General features: G+C 40.6%; 2 protein-coding genes across 6 annotated transcripts; both read right to left on the bottom strand.

Annotated features, from left to right (window-relative positions):
• Positions 1-858: 858 nt before the first annotated feature.
• LOC137783694 (glycolipid transfer protein-like) lies at positions 859-2,765 on the bottom strand. The gene is made up of 5 exons (XM_068573917.1): positions 2,594-2,765; positions 2,183-2,241; positions 1,908-2,041; positions 1,662-1,812; positions 859-1,501 (listed from the first exon to the last, which is right to left on the bottom strand). The coding sequence occupies exons 1-5, from the start codon at positions 2,694-2,696 to the stop codon at positions 1,319-1,321; spliced, it is 630 nt and encodes a 209-aa protein (XP_068430018.1). The 5' UTR covers positions 2,697-2,765; the 3' UTR covers positions 859-1,318.
• A 135-nt stretch (positions 2,766-2,900) lies between these two features.
• On the bottom strand, positions 2,901-16,773 carry LOC137783693 (ARF GTPase-activating protein GIT2-like). Of its 5 annotated transcripts, XM_068573912.1 has the most exons (21): positions 16,747-16,763; positions 16,517-16,570; positions 15,909-16,042; positions 15,613-15,728; positions 14,418-14,523; positions 13,870-13,956; positions 13,646-13,776; positions 12,288-12,382; positions 12,134-12,179; positions 11,428-11,479; positions 11,260-11,332; positions 11,074-11,171; positions 10,855-10,966; positions 10,201-10,352; positions 9,941-10,093; positions 8,337-8,546; positions 8,097-8,186; positions 7,432-7,514; positions 6,340-6,495; positions 5,527-5,590; positions 2,901-5,246 (listed from the first exon to the last, which is right to left on the bottom strand). In XM_068573912.1, the coding sequence occupies exons 2-21, from the start codon at positions 16,566-16,568 to the stop codon at positions 5,037-5,039; spliced, it is 2,220 nt and encodes a 739-aa protein (XP_068430013.1). In that variant the 5' UTR covers positions 16,569-16,570; positions 16,747-16,763; the 3' UTR covers positions 2,901-5,036. The 5 variants fall into 5 exon arrangements, with proteins under 5 accessions (XP_068430013.1, XP_068430017.1, XP_068430014.1 ...); XM_068573916.1 differs by lacking the exon at positions 16,517-16,570 and having other exon boundaries at positions 16,747-16,773; XM_068573913.1 differs by lacking the exon at positions 16,747-16,763 and having other exon boundaries at positions 11,428-11,476; positions 16,517-16,725.
• Positions 16,774-17,965: the final 1,192 nt, after the last annotated feature.

Raw genomic sequence — 17,965 nt, forward strand, 5'->3', positions numbered from 1 at the left:
GGCTTCAGAGGCACTGCTGGGAATAAAACTGCAATATTCAATTGATGACCTCATTGCAGATAACGAATATATCAAGAGTTAAAGGTCAGCGGCTTTGTCATTGAGGCATTGTTGTAAATTATTTCTCGTCTTCAGTCTACTGTGTCCCGGCCTCGCTTGGAGCTTTTCCATCCTATCTATTAGTCGGGACGGGCCAGGCCGCTCTGCTGATAGACCTACAGGATTACAGACGTGCTCCTCTTGCTCTCGCTCAGAGACGATTAGTTCCGGCTCCTCTGGGAGAGGAACCAGAGCCACTCAGGCCTCTGGGACGCACTGCAGATAAGTAAGACTGGGCAGGGGAAAAGGTTGGTTGCTTTGGGGGATTCAGTGACATGAAGAGCGAGGATTCTCCTCCCTTCACTGCTGATTTCTTTTTAAAAACGAGTGTTCAAAATGACCTTGCGAAAAAGTTTTTGCGCAATCAGCCTCAGAAATATTAAACATGAATCAGAACTGCTGTTCAGAGTTATTTAAGATCATTGCATGTAATGTAGGATTTTTAATCACTAACCGTAATTTACAATATTTCATGCAGTAGCTTGAACACTAATGTGATTAAAAAGCCACAATTAGGTGAACATCGCCACCTAGAGTGGAATTCATGAACTGAAAGTTAATCGAGTCACAACGCTTGTGATAAGAACATATTAGAATAGATCATAGTACGTAATCTAGACACAAGCAGCTGGTCAATAAGTATTAATGCAGCTCCAATCTATAATATATTATTACATGTACACATGATGTGCCATTATGCTTTGCAGGGGAAATAATATTACCAATATATTGATTGAAAACATTGTTTATTTGCACAGTTAAAACAAGGCACAAGTGGATTAATACACAGTTGAAATGTTTGTTTTTTTAAATGTGCTCCAAGTTAACAGTGGAGGTAACGCCGGAGGTCAGAAGGCACAGAACATCAGAGTTTGAACATAAAGGGTTTCCTGTCATAATGTTTAGTCATGTATTCTTCACACCCGTTATTGTCATAAATAAAGCCACAACACACACACAATACCTTCATTTTGCATAAGAGTGAGAGTTGCACTGATCCTGCAATGATTTGAAATGATGTATAGGAACACAAACATAATCTTCTGCTATAATGTTAGCTTGAATTTAAGGCCATTTCATATTTTGCAGACTAAATCTACAGTAGTAATACATAACCAAAGTAATAAATATCACCCTGAAAGGAAAAAAGAAAATCAATCTTATTAAAAACACTTGTGCAAACTGAACACCTGAGAGGTCTGACAGATGTCCTGGGACATCACACAGTGTAGTCCAGCTCTGCGTTCAGGTGTGTGTACATCTCGTAGATGGCATCGACAGTGAGAGTGTAAGTACCGAGGAACTGGCGCACATTTGCCAAACAGTCCTCCTCTTTCACTTCCTCTCCTTTTGACAAAGCCTTGAGGAAGTTGGATTTGTAGGGAGCAGCATGTAACGCCACCTGCATCGGCCAAAAAGGAAAAGAAAAAACATTTAAAACAATAAAGATATAGGGAACAAGTCTAACAGCTAAAATTTAATACAGAGGCAAAGAATTAGGAGTTTCTCATCAACAAAATGACATTAACAACAAACAAACTACAGGGGGATATTTTCCTCACATTGAAAATCTTTTGGACAACCCAGCCATGGTATTTCTTCAGCGCCTGTTCATAAGCTTTGGTGATATTAACCCGAATGAGGTTGGGGTTGTTCTCATCCGTCTCTCCATCTGCCAAACTCTGCAGCATGATTTGAATAAAACGGAGCCCCCTGCAGGAGAAACACAGGATTTCAATTTCAAATTCAGCCCCGTATGAAAGTTCAACATGCAGTGTGGCACAACAGTGCGAGCAGGGAGAGCTCACCTCTTCAGCCACATCAGAGCCAATGTTGCTCCGACTTTCGGCCACTGTGTCGGGTGGGCTTCTCGCTCAGCCTCCACAATGTCCTGCAGGGTGACGTACTTTGCAGGATCCTTCAGATACACCGCTTTAATTTTCTGGAATTGCACATTTGGATTAAGTTTGGGCGTGGGAGCTGCATCCTTCAACTGATATTTGAATATCCCTAACAAATGCTATGTAAACACATGGACGAGGCGAGGTATAAAAACAAATACACAGGCAGATATGCGTCTTACCACTATATTGCCATTAATGTCGGATTTGATGACTGCAAATACGTTTGATCCCAAGCAGTCTGGAAGAAAAACAGACATTGGAGATTTTAAAAATGTATGAATGACTTCGTGACACGTCCCTATAGCTCAGAGGGAGGGTGAATACAAACCAGCCTTTACGTACAACCCGAGAGGGGAAATGCAGAGAATGCATATAGTCTCGCGCACAATGGGGCCAATGTGCTCTGTTCAATGAGTAAACAAAGAGTTTCTCTATGAGCTAAAATGCCACAGCAGGTCACGATCACACAGCAGCTTCTGGTATGTGTGAAATATCATGAAGTCATCTGGACATGTCAGCGACGCACTAACCCGAACCACCGCGACAAAGTAGCACTTTTCTTTTTTTTTTGTTTGCTAGGATATACTCACCAAAGAATGACGGGATGTGAGAGACGGACTCCAGGAACAACTTTGTGTCTATCGCCTTGTCAGGAGGCAGCTCCTTGAATTGGTTATCCAGCAGGAGAGACATGTTTCCGCCGTGGTGGAGCGCGAGCAGCTTTCTGCTGAAGAGAACCCGGAACTCTTCTGCTTCTGCTTCTTGTCAGATGGGCAGCGGGCGCGCGCCGCCAGCCCCCACGCGCTGCTCCTTCTCCAACAGGTGGGCCTCTGTACACGGGCGTGTTGAAGCCCGCGGTTTGTCCACAAGCCAAACATATACACGATAACGAGCTGCTTGAGGTATGCATTATACTTTATTAAACCTAAGGCAGGGGTTGTTGTCGACCACAGAGGCAGTGGGAGGCTTTACGTTACAGGGAATACAATGTCAGGCTGGAAACCAGAGGTGGAAAGTAACCGAATACAACGTTGGCTCACGTGACTTTCCTTTTAAAAAAAGGAATTGTTGTGTAGTGTTGTTGGTTACTTACCAATGGCCAAATCATCATATCTGCCTTGAAATAAACATTCAAAGCAAGAAATAATAAATAACACATTAAAAAGGCTGGACTCGTGAGCAATAACATGCACATTGCTTGTCCAAAAGCAGCCTTTCTTTGTCGGTTATGAGCGCTTCTGGTCGCCAATGTTAACACACTGTCAATGGATGTTGAAGTATAATGGACATTAAAGTTACTAAAAGGTTACATAGTTTGCATTAAGTACATCAGTGCAAAACAAGTCAAAGTAATTTGGTGGCTGATCCCAAAACAGTCTCCATAGTCCTCTGATCAGGCCGATCAAAAGAAAAAAATTAATGTAACAAATGGAATGAGTTTGAAAATGAAAGTCAAAAAACAAAACAATACAAAACAAGAGCAAACTGTACAATGTAGCTTAATAGTCATTAAACAAGTTAGTGAGTGGACCTTGAGTAAAGTTGTTTTTTGTTTTAAAAAAAAAAAAAAAGCAAAAAAAACACTTTTAGACTTGACATTTCCAGAAGACAATAATGGTGTCATAATCTGTACTGAAGCTGATTTAAGGACATTTTAATACCTGTCTATGATGTATTGTGCAAACGTTAGCCTCGACAGCCTTCTGAGAAAGCTCATTTAATGTTTACTTGCACAATTGACTTTACTCTCCCTGTGCAGGGTGTTCTGGTTCTCTTTCCACCTCTGGTTGAAATGTATCTGGCTCACAACAACAGGTGACACATTAGAGGCAAGTTGTACAACAGGTACTCGAACTTTGAGGGCACGTTTACTTAATCGGCGAATGTAGACCACAGATGTACGTACGTGATCACAGGGAGCACCTAACACACGGGAGTTACAGCACCACATCGAAGAAACAGAGATCACAAGTTGCACAGAACTTACTGCCAGCTGAGACGTCCCAAACCTCAGAAGAAAAGTTAATCTGCGAGGAGTATCATGTTAAACAAAAGCTTATGAAAATAAACATTGATATTTTCTTAGAGGTATGACATACAGTTTATAAATAGAATAGCATTTGGGTTATTTTGGTAAAGAATTATATGGATACGTACATCATATAGATTTGCATAATGATTTTTTAAATTGATTCAAAATGGATTTCACACGGGCCATTGAGGCCATCTGCGACAACTGCGCCGACACGCGCCCACACAAACACACACACACACACACACACACACACATACACACTATCAGAAGTATAGCTGTAACATTAGAACTCCAGAAACTACTGATACTTGACAGAACCGTGACATGATCTGCTGGATGGAATGAAGGTTTGCACGCGCTCGGTGCTGCTGGCCTTACACAGGACTCAATGCACTGAAGCGACTTTTAAAACCACAGTTTGCTCACTAAACAAACATCTTAACACTAAGCAAGTGGCATAACTATGGTTCAAGATTAAAATACTGTCATTGCATCTTAAATGTATTTAAAATGTCTTAAGGGAAATATACTGATGACACTGGCGTTGATGGAGGTTAATCTATTATGACCCTTGATGCCAGGTGTCTTCAGCTTTCATCCCCTCTGGCATGCCAGACACCCAACCTCAAGGAGCCCAAATGATGATGTCTACGTGGAAAAATACAATGGAGAAGACTCAATTGCTTGCTGTTCTAATTTTTCTATATCTACACAGTGGATTTGTGAACTTTATTTTTTTTTGTAAGGTAAGTAATAGTAACATTCTGTCCAATGGCTTTAAGATGTTGGTTTACTCTGTACTACCATGACAAAAAAAGATTAATAAATGTTTTCAACAATCTAAGTTTTCTTGTTGCATCTTTTTTTTCACAGGAATGTATCTGAGCGCTTACAGTGATTTATAACAGGAGAAAATGGTGTTAACACTGATTAAATTGAAAGGAGCAACTTATTTGAGGAACTATTTTGGGTGTATCAGGATTGTCTTTAGGTTTTTGTTAGTTGTTGTTTTCTTTGGTTGTCACAGTGACAAGTTGCTTGGCAGCTTTGGCAATGTCATAGGCGCACTGGATGACCTGCTGAGTGACCAGCTGGATGTCCGACGCGCTGGGGTTGTGCTCCGCAGCCTTCTGGCACTCTCCGTGGAGCCGGCTGGCACTCGAAGTGAGCAGGCAGAGAGACCCTCGCACCGTCTCCGAGGACGGCCTCTGTAAGGAAAAGGAGGGATGATGGAGAACCGGAAAAGGCCCGACATGACAACTTCCATAAATAAACCCTCATTGTGGTCAGTGGGCTGTATGTGTGAGTGAACATAAAGCAAAGTAATCCAATAAACGGTAGATATAAAACTAAGTAATGCAATGAACAGGGCATACCCGATCGAAACAAGTAATTTAAGATTCCCTTTGGCTGTTTTTAAACAAACAACAAATCCTGTAATTGCCGGGGGGGGGAGGGACCTAACGATGTTGGTGGGAGTCATCTTACCTTCGGAAACAGGGCGGCCATCTCTGTTACAGCCATGCAGATATTTTCTGAACAAGGCAGGAAGCTGCGGGAGACAGAGAAAAGAAGGTTGATCAAGCACTCCTGTGCCATATTGAGTAACATCAATGCAAAACAAACATTATCATGTGACAACAAAGGAGCCACCTGAGATTGTATTTCTTGTGCCAACAGTAAACACCCTTTATGAGTACAGTATAGTGCATAATTTATTCAAATATGAAATGTTAAATTCTGCTGCTTGGCTCAACAACACTTTCCAATCGTAGACACAGTGCCTCATATTTGACTGGACCTAGTATCTGGGACGTCAACCCCCCAGAAACCAGCATGTACATGCATGGGTGACCACAATAAAACCTCTTTGGCTAAACTGGCTCCATATGGATTTGGCAGGCACCAGGCGAACACGTGGTCATGTGGTGTTTGTTTCCTGTCTGCTGTGTTTTAGTACCCAATGCCTACACCCAGCAGACACAAGGACAGTCTATGAAGCGAAGTCAGTGGCTCTCACTGCTGAGAACAGAGTGCTGTAGGGCTACTATTGAAAACCGCTGACCTAGAAAGCAGCTGAGACGGAGGATAAAACCCCATTCACCCTCTTCAAGAGAAGAGGCAGAATGGCCAAACTACAATCGCGGTTGAAATACAACCAATTTAAGCTTCATAGTGCATGAAATTATGAGATTTGACTTTTAGGAATCATCAACCAACCTTTAAAATATTTGAAGTTTTAGAAATGCAAGTTGATAAATGTGACACTTTGTAATTGTAATATTTTTAATCATGAGCTACCTTTCGTGCTTGGTCTCCTGGGCAGCTCTCAGAAGCTCCTGTATGTTCTTAGTGATCTGCTCCGTCTTACAGATGACGTCCTCTGTGCTTGGCAGGGTGGCATCTTCCTGCCCCTCCTCCCTCGGTTCCCCTGCTTCAGAGGCTGGAAGAGGGCTGCTATAAATGAAAAGGAAAAAATACTTTATCACGGCGTACCGTTATTTGCATTACAACTCAAACAGACACAGGTTTATGTACTTTTAATGTATAGATAGTATCGTTTGGGATTTGGGATTCTGATTTTTATTTCTAAATTTGTTGCCTACAGGCTGTAAATTAAACAAAACACTGTTCCCTGCAGTAAAGCAAATGCAGTCTGACTTGTAATTTTTAATTACAACAATGCAGCACAGTTTAAGTTTGGGGATTAATTCAATAGGTTCCATCTAAACCTAACATTCAAGAAAACATACCCAAAATAGCACTACAACTGGAAAAGTGACTTAAAACTAGCCACTATATTATTAGTATATTCAGTAGATAATTGGATACATTCATTTACACTTACTTAACAAATAGCAGTGGCTATAATCAGATGGCATGTGCTACTGGCTCTGATCATTTTTTTTGCAACTGGCAGTTTACTTGAGACAGGTGCAAGTTCAAATATGCAAACTAAATCCTACACAGCCAGACTGTTCCAGTCAAGGACTCTTCCTAAACAACTGTCAGAACTAATGCTAGTCAAGCTTCCTCGCCTGTCTTCTTGTGACATTTTACTTGTAAACGTCTGCCACGAGAATGTCATCACCTTCAGCAACAAAACCACAAAGAAAAACCTTTTACCAATAATTTAACTTAACTAACTTCAAAAATGCATTTATTGCACCTGATAGCTCAATATCAATGACAAAACATGTTTAAAGCATAAATTTGAAGAAACAATTGGCTGATTTTAACAAATAAAATGAGGATTTCTTCGCGCATACATCTGTGGTGAAATATAAAAATATTTGCAAACAATCAGAGAAACTAGTGTTTAAAATCATCAGTGAGTGTCAATCAATGCCATTTTGCAGATGGCAGGTAAAAAGTTGACACTAATGTTCTCACCCAGTCTCCTCCAGCTCAGAGTGGTTTAGCGTAGTGTCGTAATCCCTCTCCAGCATCATACTCTGTCCTTCCAGACTGCAGCCCTAAAGAGACATCAGCAAATCACCGTCAATCAAATACAGTCTATAGTGTGTATGGTAGGGCACACACACACACATTACCACAGCAACTCTAGGCACAGACAAATCAGAATCATGCATTTCTGATAGTTCACACTACCAGACATTTGATTTTAAAGCAGTTGAAGAGAAAAGAGACAACCAAGTCGCTGTGGTGTCACAGCCTGTACTGCAGTGGATGCAATTAGTAGCGAAGAAATCCTGATGTAAACGTTGGGTGCACTTATCAGTGGATAGGACTAATAAGCACATTGTGAGGAGCCATTTCATCTATCTTTCATGGAGATTGGACTCTGCGGTCTCGTCATTCAAACAGCAATCAACACTTCTGATGTGCACTTGAGCCAAAGCAGCTCTCTGGACCCATTCAGATAACTGAACTGAAGCAGAGGCACTGTTGTGCATGCAGGCAGGCAGGCGATACCGATAAAAAGCAGTTTAAAGACGCAGACGTCAGGAGCGAGAAGACCATGGGGTCAAGCAGGGGGACGGCTTCCGCCGTCCCCTGGGGCTGCGTCTGAACCGAGGGGGACTTCTGTACTTAACCCTTCGAGATCGCTCATCCCACGACCAGGGCGGGGAAGAGGGGAAGGTAGGGAGGGAGGAAGCAGCCGTCCCCAAAGGACCCCTAGAAATCTAGAAAGGGGTCAAACCAAGTTCAGCATACTCTATTGAGATGCAATGAATCAATGAATCATTGAAAAACCAACACCAGCCCCAAGCCAGGCATCATTATTTGGTCCTGTGCGGACAATCCAGCAGGAACATTGGCGCTCCCGTGCTTACATTGGTTGGGAAGGGTTGTAAAATGACTCCATCGTCAGGACGAGCCGCTTCGACTCGGTGGGGGTACTGCCTGGGGGAAGAGCCCGTCTCATACATGGACATGGCTCGACCTCCGCGCGGTGGGTGTCGACCGAAGGGCCCCTGGAGGGGTTGTTGTCCGCTGGGGGGTTGCCATCGCAGCGTTGTGTTTTCAGTCTGCAGGGAGTTCAGCTGCAGAGAACAAAACATCTTTTAGGTTCACTCTAGCTGGGGGATGATCTCCTTACAAAAGCTCAGACAGACATCAATAATAGAGTAGAATACAGCTACGCCTCTGGGAGAAGAGCAATTCCTGTTTGTCGAGTTCATTGTGACTTTTGTTTTGGGTTTCTCATGAAAACCTTTCTCACAACAAAAAATGGGTGGGTTTTTTCTACAAATGAAATGCTGACAGTGTGTGTTGATACCAACTTCTGAAGCATGAACCCATGAGAAACTGCTGGACAAGTGGTTGCCCTTATTTACAAGAACAGCACTTGGAAACGGAAGAAAGCGATGAAACGTCACCTCTTCGGTTTTCTGGCAACAGTTACAGTCGATAGCTTTATGCAAGTTATTATATTGTCAACAAATTTAACTGAATATAGAACTACATTTTTTAAATATAAGGTATGTCTTGAGGTTCACTGTGTCAGCATTTGAGGTTTTAGTTGGTGCAAAAAGGGGCTTTGAAGATAAGGGATTGCAATGGAGGAGAGCCACTTTCGCAGCATGGTATGGACTTCATAAACCAGCAGCAGGAGGCAGCAGAACATTGTGTTGACACCGTCTCTCAACTGAAGTGAGAAATAAAATTTGCTCTGGAGAATTTTGATGGAAAGAAGAAGAAAAAAAATGAAATGCAGCCTTCTCTCATAAACCTTCCCTGTCTTTTATATACACAGTATATGTTGTCTTGTTTGTTGTCACAAGCAAATTATAATCACTGCAACATTTCGGTTGTTAGGTTGTTCATATGATTTACAATGACAGATCATAATGTCCACTGTGGTTACCATTTGTTTATTAGTACTTTTCATATATGACTTTTGAATCCTCAATCTGTTTGAGATCAAAAGCAACTATACCATTTTTACTGTTTCACTGAGCAGTAAAGCAGAGGAAGCCTGAGGATAAATTATAACCAAAGGACCTTTGCCCCATCCAGAAACATAGCAGCCATTGAAAATATATGTTGTTATGATCTTGTATGACATTTCCATCCACTTATAGGTCAAAATCTGGTCTTCTATGCAGCTACATATTAATAGACTGTATTATTTATACATAGTATAATTCTGAAAAGGGAAGAGGTGTCTGACACATTCAAACACCTATGACCTAAACATAAATTACTAATGTCCGTGGTGAAATCAAATTACTAAATGTCTCAAGTAACATGAGGAAGGATCAAGTCTAGAACACAGACTAAAACACTTTAACACTGCATGTTAAAAGGTGACCAACTCTAGCAGATTTTTCTAGCTGAGTTTGGACATATTCCTGCAAAAAAAAGAAAAGAAAGGTGGACATAATCTGCAGTACGAGTCCCAATTTGTGTATAAATTACATGTGAATTTACGAACCTTGCCCTGCATGCTCCGCAGCTCTTCACTGAGGTGACAGTTGACTTTAAGAAGCTGTTGTATTTTGGCTTCTGATGCATTGAGGGCCGTCTTCACCTCCATGAATTCCTGTACTGTGATTGGTCCATCTGAGAGGTCCGATGACTCTGAGCTCTGTGGCAGAACATGTGACACAGGAAAGCATTTGTTCAGTTTGAAACATAAAGCAATATCCCTAATATCTCAGGAGAGTATAGTAGCAGGTTCCAACAATCTTTAACCTTGGTCCTCCCATCATTGCAGCTGTCCCCACAGGTGGCCTCTTGCACTGGCTCTTCATCTGATGCCACGCTGTCGTAATCGGGCTGGTCATTGTCCTGGCTATCACTGTTATGGCGACTGTCTATTCCCTGAAGGATCAGCTCCACACTCCCTGCAGGCGAACCACCAGAACAAAGCATGAGAGATCAAACAAGCCCTGCTGGCTACAGACAGCTGTATAAATCAAATGTCTAAGGAACTCTTTATTTACAATTACTGAAAAATAAATAATCAGGACTCGCTCTTCCTTATTACACAGCTTACAGTCAAAAAGGCTGTGATGTGATTTGCTGTAATTTACAGAATGCAGGAATTTTCCTTATTAAATCTGTTTGGCACCGTTTCTGTGCAAACATCATTACATAAGGTCTACATTTTAATCGTGACCTATATATCTGAACCACACGGTCCACATCTATATGCAAAATCCAATACTGGCTTCCTGAATCTTCCTTGCAACAACCAATTTACTGCACAGCTTATTCTCAGATTTTTCTTCTGTTTATATGCTAATGAACACATTTTATTTGCAATATAAACATTAAAAAAACACAAGTATATTATTAGCAAGGAAATTAAATAACCTAAAATAAAAACAGAACTATATATTGTACCTTTGGGACTGTCGCAGGAATTACCCCACTGTCGTCGTTTAGCATCAGTTAGAATATCAATAACCAGGGTGGCAAACTCATGAGCACTAAATCGTGCCAATTTTTGACGACCCTGAGAACACATAAATGTATTAAAACACCCAAAGGGCAGAAAAATGACATCAATGTTAAGTTCAGTGCTCACAACAAAGTAAAGGCAATACTGGCGCAATCACTTGCCTGGTTTCTGGTGGAGGAGTACTCTGGATTGACAGGCAGAAAAGGCACAACTGTGGTGTCTGTTACCAGAGTGCTGTGGTTCTGAGTGGCCAACCACACTGAAAAAGGTACATAAGATCCAAGTCAAAACAAAGGCATACAAATAATGATTTATTATATATAATTTTACAATTCTTGCCATTTCACCTGCATCTGTTTCTCTTCTGTCAACTTCATCGTAAACATCCATGGCAAGTTCTTCAAACTGATGGTTACTTAGCTGAGAAAAAAATATAGCAGAATTAATTTCACTTTTAAAATAACTTATTCATAAATAAATACTTGACTTTTGAACCACATGTAAGACTGTCTCACCGACTGGAGCTTCTTCTTTGCGGCTTTTGCAAAGTCTGACAAATCCAGGCTGCTTTGAGCAAAAACAAAGAATTGATCATTTTCTGGCATCAAAATTCCACACAAACAAATAGAGAAACAATGGCAACACATACTTACTTATTTCTTATCCATCAAAAGAATGCAGCAGAGGATATCATAAGCATAAGATTGTAATTATTTTAAGTACACATAGCATCGAAAAGCAGCTAGCTACGAGTCAGTCAGAGCTTACTGTATCACCATTTATTTATGTGTATTACAAGATCTTTAAAACAATGAGGTGCAAGTTGCAATTTATATCCATGTCTATCTAATTTTATCCTACAAAACATTTGTGTGAAATTGTCATAATAAGACGAGGAATTCTTGAGTGAGGACTTGTTTTTTGAGGTCACAGTGATCTCTGACGACCAAAATCGAATCAGTTCAACCTGATGCTGGAGGACGTTTTTTTTGCCAAATTTAAAGAAACTTGCCGACCTTGTTTTTTAAATGTTGCGTTCCCAAGATTGGTACGGACGTGAGGACCATGTGACCCTGACATTTGACAACCAAAATAAATTCATCTTTGAGTCAAAGTGGCAGTTTGTGCCAAATGTAAGGAAATTCCCTCCTAAACTTTCTTGATATCACGTTCACAAGAATGGACAGGACAGACGGACATACAGATAAAAATATCTATTACCTGTCTGCCATCTGTGGGATGATGAAGTGCTGTCCATTTCTGTGATCTACAACAAAACAAGGACATGACACAGTAAAGCAAGTACCGGAGAAGAAAATAAAACATACATAAATCATGAGCTCGAACATGCAATGCAGCAGCTATGCCACCTTACCTGGTCTTCGTCCACAAAGGTAAAACGTTAAGCGGTCAGTGAGCTCATACTGTATCTCCACTAGCCTCACTGCTAGATCCTGATGCCCAGCTTGTCTGCACAGATTAGGAATACAAATGAATGTTTCAGAGATATGACACTGTTTTAAGGCTACAAAATGCTTCACAACTGTAAACGGATCCATGGCAAAACTTTGTGTCGACAATTTTAATTGAGCACAAAGATGATTTGGTAACTCGGTTTCTAAGTAATGAGCATAAAACTGAGGCAGAAGGTGTGTGGGTGTTACCTGGGCCTGGTGAGTGGTCCTGTTTACAATCCGTTAAATCTTGATTATGCCAGAATAACAAGAATTACTTTGATTTAATTTAGTAAAGATTATTCTCACCAGCATCTATGTGCAATGCAGATATTATCTTGATCACATAATGTATTTTGTAAAATATGTACACTAATAAGCAACATGACAAATCACTGTCAGGTTATTTTGATCATATTCTTTATATCTATTTCGTTCCAACTTTTGATAAACTAGTTAAGATAAGATATTCCTTTATAAGTGCCGCTGTGGGAAAATTGCAAGATTACAGCAGTAGACAGGTAAAGTGCACACAAGAGACACATAGTAAATTTGTTTTTTAAGTTAAAAAAAAAAAAGAGTAATATAAACAAATAGTAAAACAGTAATAAAAACAATGAAGCTGAGCTGATTGAGCGAGCAAACTGTGCAACAGATTTGCTCTTTCCTCCCCTGCCTCAGTTCGTCATACTCTTATTGAATTACTCTGACAGAATGCCACTGTGTCTGTGCCTAATCTTCATTGTAGTGCAAGGCAGTCGAAATATTGCTGCTGGAGATTCTCCTCTCCCAGTTTCTAAGGAGGCATTTTCTACCCGTTTCAACACGTTTAGCTTGCCACTTCCCTTCTCAGTCATAATGTGCATTATTTCCTCATTAACATTAAAATAAGTGAATATTACATGCTACAGTTTTTTCTGTGTACAATACAACTGTGGTAAATCTCCAAAGGATGTCCATCATTTCCTGCCACTAGTGAGCTGGGCTGTCTGTTAAGGCGATGCTTGCGCCCACACTAAAGGTTAGTCATGCGAACACCAACAGTAAAAACGGTTGGCTATGTTTTCTACATTTCCTCACTGAGGTTTTACCAGAGCTCTACAGAAATCATGGATGACGTAGGTAGCCTGTGGACTATCTGTATCATATCTATACGTTCTTTAGTATCTCTCAAATGATATGGCGTGAGTAACATTACATAGTGTTGGTGCACAGACCTAATAAGCATCGCTTAGAACAACTAATTAAAAAGATAAGGTAAATTGATAACAAGTTTTACCTTGCATAATCGATAGGGGTCTTTCCACTGGAGTCCAGAGCTCCGGGATCAGCTCCATATACCGCCAACAGTTCTGCTTGTAACACTTGTCCTGCTTTTGCTGCTATGTGCAGAGGAGTGTTTCCCTTCTCCTGTTGTCCATAAAGAGAACCACAATGATTACGTATTATGTTTAAGTTAACGGTCTAATTTCACAAAGTGTTTGCTTGTTCTGCTACACTTACTGGATGGAAGAAGTTGGCCTGTGCTCCCAAAGATAAGAGTCTTAGGCAGGTCTCCAGGTTTCCAGTCCGAACACTGGAGTGAAGTTGCTGAAAGGAGATTGACAAGTTTGATTGGGAATTTGATTGTGTAGTGCATACACCTGCCCAGGTGATAGACCTGCCCAGACCTCTAATAGAGAATTCAGAGCACAAATCCAAGAAGAGACTTGAGGTCAGACACACTATACTATACAATACAATAGTCACACTCCTATTCCAAGATGTGAGTGGCAGTATGAATACTGGCAACACTGAATACTAGAAGTCCATCTAGAAATAGACCAAACCATTTCTGAAATTTAGAGGAAGTGGTCACATATCACAGTTAAAAACCAAAAGCCGTTGCTGAGCAATGATTCACAAAAAGATTGTAAATTGTGCAAATGTTTGGGTTTATTTCACTACACCACTATTGGTGAAGCTCAAAGAAGCTTATTTGCATGGAACAGTCGTGAGATGAGGAATGTAGAGAAGTTAACACAGAATTATATAATAGAGACTCTTCTCACCTTGCTAAGGTCTTTTGCTGTAACACTGTCATCCTCCCGACAAGGCATCCGATGGACATACACCAACATCTGGTATTTGGCTTTGATGAACTCTGTCTTGTTGGGACTAGAAACAACACAACTTGCTGACATCTAAAACCAGGAAAATTGAAAATCTAGAGAACCTCACTATATATATATGACAAACTTAGTCTCTGTCGATCTCTGTACAAAGGACATTACAGGAAGGAATTAGTGGGGAAGCTAGCCATAAAGCATATCTGTGTTTGTTTCTTACATTAATAGACAATGAAAAAACTCCAACCCATGTTGTTACATAAATACTACAATACTTCCTTGTTTTGTGAATAAAGGAAGTTGAAGCAGCTGCAGGGTCTGACCGTTCAGCAACTTACACAACTCTGGCCCCAATAGTTCCCGAACAATCAGAAACTACAATTTCCTGTGAAGTTTAACACCTGCATCCATCCTACATTAACCCAATTTAGTCCTGGTTCCTACTGTCGAAACACAGGTTTATTTCCCTAAACCCCTGTGAAAGTTCCTGCGATGAAACTCCCAATAAGACAGCGTTCATCTTGAATCCTCTTATGTGGATCGAGAACAGCTGCTTCTGTTTGGAGCAATGCGTACTCGCTGTCTGTTTTTTGTCTAGTGATTGAATGCGTTTACGCTCATTGTGTGGGTCAGGGTTCAGCATGGATGTGTTTATATGCGCCCGACTGTTTATCTTTACTGCACCAGCCCCACCAGAACGACCTTGTGTTTATACCTGGCAGTGGATGTCGGTGACTACATCACATCAGGTTTTTATTTTGTTATGTCTTCTGAGTTACAGAAGACAGTGATTGTTTGAAAAAGTATTTTTTTTAAAAGAAATCCCTTTTAAATGTCAATATTGTGAATAGGCAATACAATTGTAAAATTTATCGTACATGGCAAATATGAGAATATGGCCGCTTTAACCGAACATTCAATAGGTTGTGTGTTTCCCATCTGCAAGTCCCTTCATTTCTTAAAGTCACATGAGACTGACCGCTTATGAGTCATGTTCATCTTGATACAGAGGGCCAATTATGCATGTTCACTGACCATAACTATGGAAATCAATCATGCCAATAGAGCTTTATATCAAAGTGCACACAAGCGTACCAAAATCAGAACGGATGCCTCAGAACAACCTAAAAGCACTTACTGGACTCTGTCCTGGGGGTTGGCTTTGCGTTTCCCACTCCCTGAAGAAGAAGAAGGGTCCAGAAGGCTGTGCTCCCATATGGAGTTAGCTCCATTGCCGTAAAGTGTCTGAACCATCTACAACGTGAAACCACATAACAGTGTGCCTCCATTAGACATCAGGGTGTCCCTCTGAGTGACTTGATGGTGAGTCTGATAGTGCAACTATTGCATTCTCCAATCACAGCTTTGACACCAATACATTCTCCACACTTGCACCTGGACGTGTTGGGTGTATTTGGGGCAAAGTCTCCTCACCTGTAACTGGGAGGGTGGCCATGGAGAGTGGTTCAGATGTCGGACCTGAGAGCTGTGTCGCCCCAGACCTCGGTGGATGCTGCAGCACTCATCGCAGACCAACACCCCCCTGTTAACAGAGGCCCAGCGTGGCTCTGGGATAACACACACACACACGTATATTAATAAAGCATTTAACTCTGACCACACTAGGAATACTCTCTAATTGACGGCCACACATAACACCTCGGTTGCTTCCTGGTGTCTTCGCCACATCCAAATATCACAAATCACAAACGCAACCAGGCGTTGGGGGGTTTGTTGTGCAACAATTAGCTACTTGTTATCAGCAAGTTAGTCAATAAAAAGCTAATGTGTCTGGTTAAAGACACCCATTCAAGGCAGTTCAAGCGGAGAGGCAACTTATTAACGCCACACAAGACACGACTCGTTATAAATGTTTCCACAAGAACACACAGCGTTAACAAGCGTCACAGATAGCTATCCCCGTAACTGCTAATCAATTACCGGCGGTTGGTATCGATAACCGCGGGTTAGCTAGCTGGTAAGTTGTAGTGGGGGCTAGCTGGCTAGCTGGGCAGCTAAAGCTAGCTCGTCTGACATCATACCCGGAGAGCTGCAGTCCGCGCAGACCTCTCTGCTCCGGACTCGCTTTGACATCCCTGGGCAGAAATCCGAGGAGTCCAGGAAAGACAGATATGTGAAAGAGACGTTACTATCACAGCTTGACAGAGCTAAAGACGGGACTGCCCGCCCTGGCAGATTGTAATCACCGATTCAGGCAACTAACCCTCCTCCCCTACTGTTGAACAAAGCAGTGTCCTATTCCAACACTCACACAGCCTCCTCTGTGCTTCCTTGTCTGCTTTCTTCCTTGTTTCCTTGATGTCTGTCCTATGCAACTATGTCGTCGGAGTAACTTAGAGCTATTGCGAGGTGCGTTGTGCAGCTTAAGATACTGTATGTGGATAAAGTCAAGAAAATGAAAATGATAATTCACAAAGTTTGCTTTTACATAATAGTCTTATAAATCTTCAACCTCAAACAATGACTGTACTTTTTAATCCACTACAATTATCTGTCCGCTAATAACTATAATTACTTAGCAGAATCAGATTATACAAACAATGATCATCTCATAAAACGAGAAAAACCAACAATGTGGTAATATCTTACTTAAAATTAATTGCCCATTACTGCAGCTTTACAGCATACAAAATGCTGTTTAAATGCATTTTCATTGATGTAAAGGATTTGATTACTTATTTAACTTTATCCTTGGTTTATCATATTAGATCCAATCAACTTTAGACTAAGCTCAATACATTATATACTACTCCAATCACAACATCCTTTCTCCGTTCTCTCTGTCATCTTTGTTTCTGCTGTCAAGTGTATTTAGCCCAACACCAATCTAAAAGCTTTTACTTCGCACTACAGGCGTAAAATGTCTCTCCTGATGAGGAATTTGAATTGTGCATCCTGAAATCAATGTGTTCATTCATGTTGGTGTTTATATGAGTGGGATGATGACATGAGTTGGTCTGGTCTTTGCAGCCAATGAATGTGGCTTTCTTCTCTATTTAAATATAAGATTACATTTTTCCACTGTGGACAATGTTGGCAATTGATGAGTTGACTGACTCAATGGCATTATTGGATTTTAATGTGTTTTTTCCATGACTGAGGTGAAGGGATGCAAATTGTATATCAATTGTCTGGTTATTGTATAAACAACAACACCAAAGGTATTATACAAATACACATTTATATGATCCAATGTTTAGTATACAACACCACATGTTTTGGACCACATATACTTGAATTCACTTTTTTTTGTCTCAATACAACCTAAACACATGTCTTAACCAGATTCAAAATCAAAATGTTCTTTATGATCATAATGATTGATTTCATATATATATATATATATATATATATATATATATATATATATATATATATATATATATATATATATATATATAATTATCTTCACTTTCTGAGTAAATTATTGTGATAATTGATTTAATAAGGCCTTGATTAATCTGACCGGG

This window comes from Clinocottus analis, unplaced genomic scaffold (assembly GCF_023055335.1).
Source record: "Clinocottus analis isolate CAN_PGR_092001 unplaced genomic scaffold, fCliAna1.0.p SCAF_13, whole genome shotgun sequence".
Taxonomy (NCBI): domain Eukaryota; kingdom Metazoa; phylum Chordata; class Actinopteri; order Perciformes; family Cottidae; genus Clinocottus; species Clinocottus analis.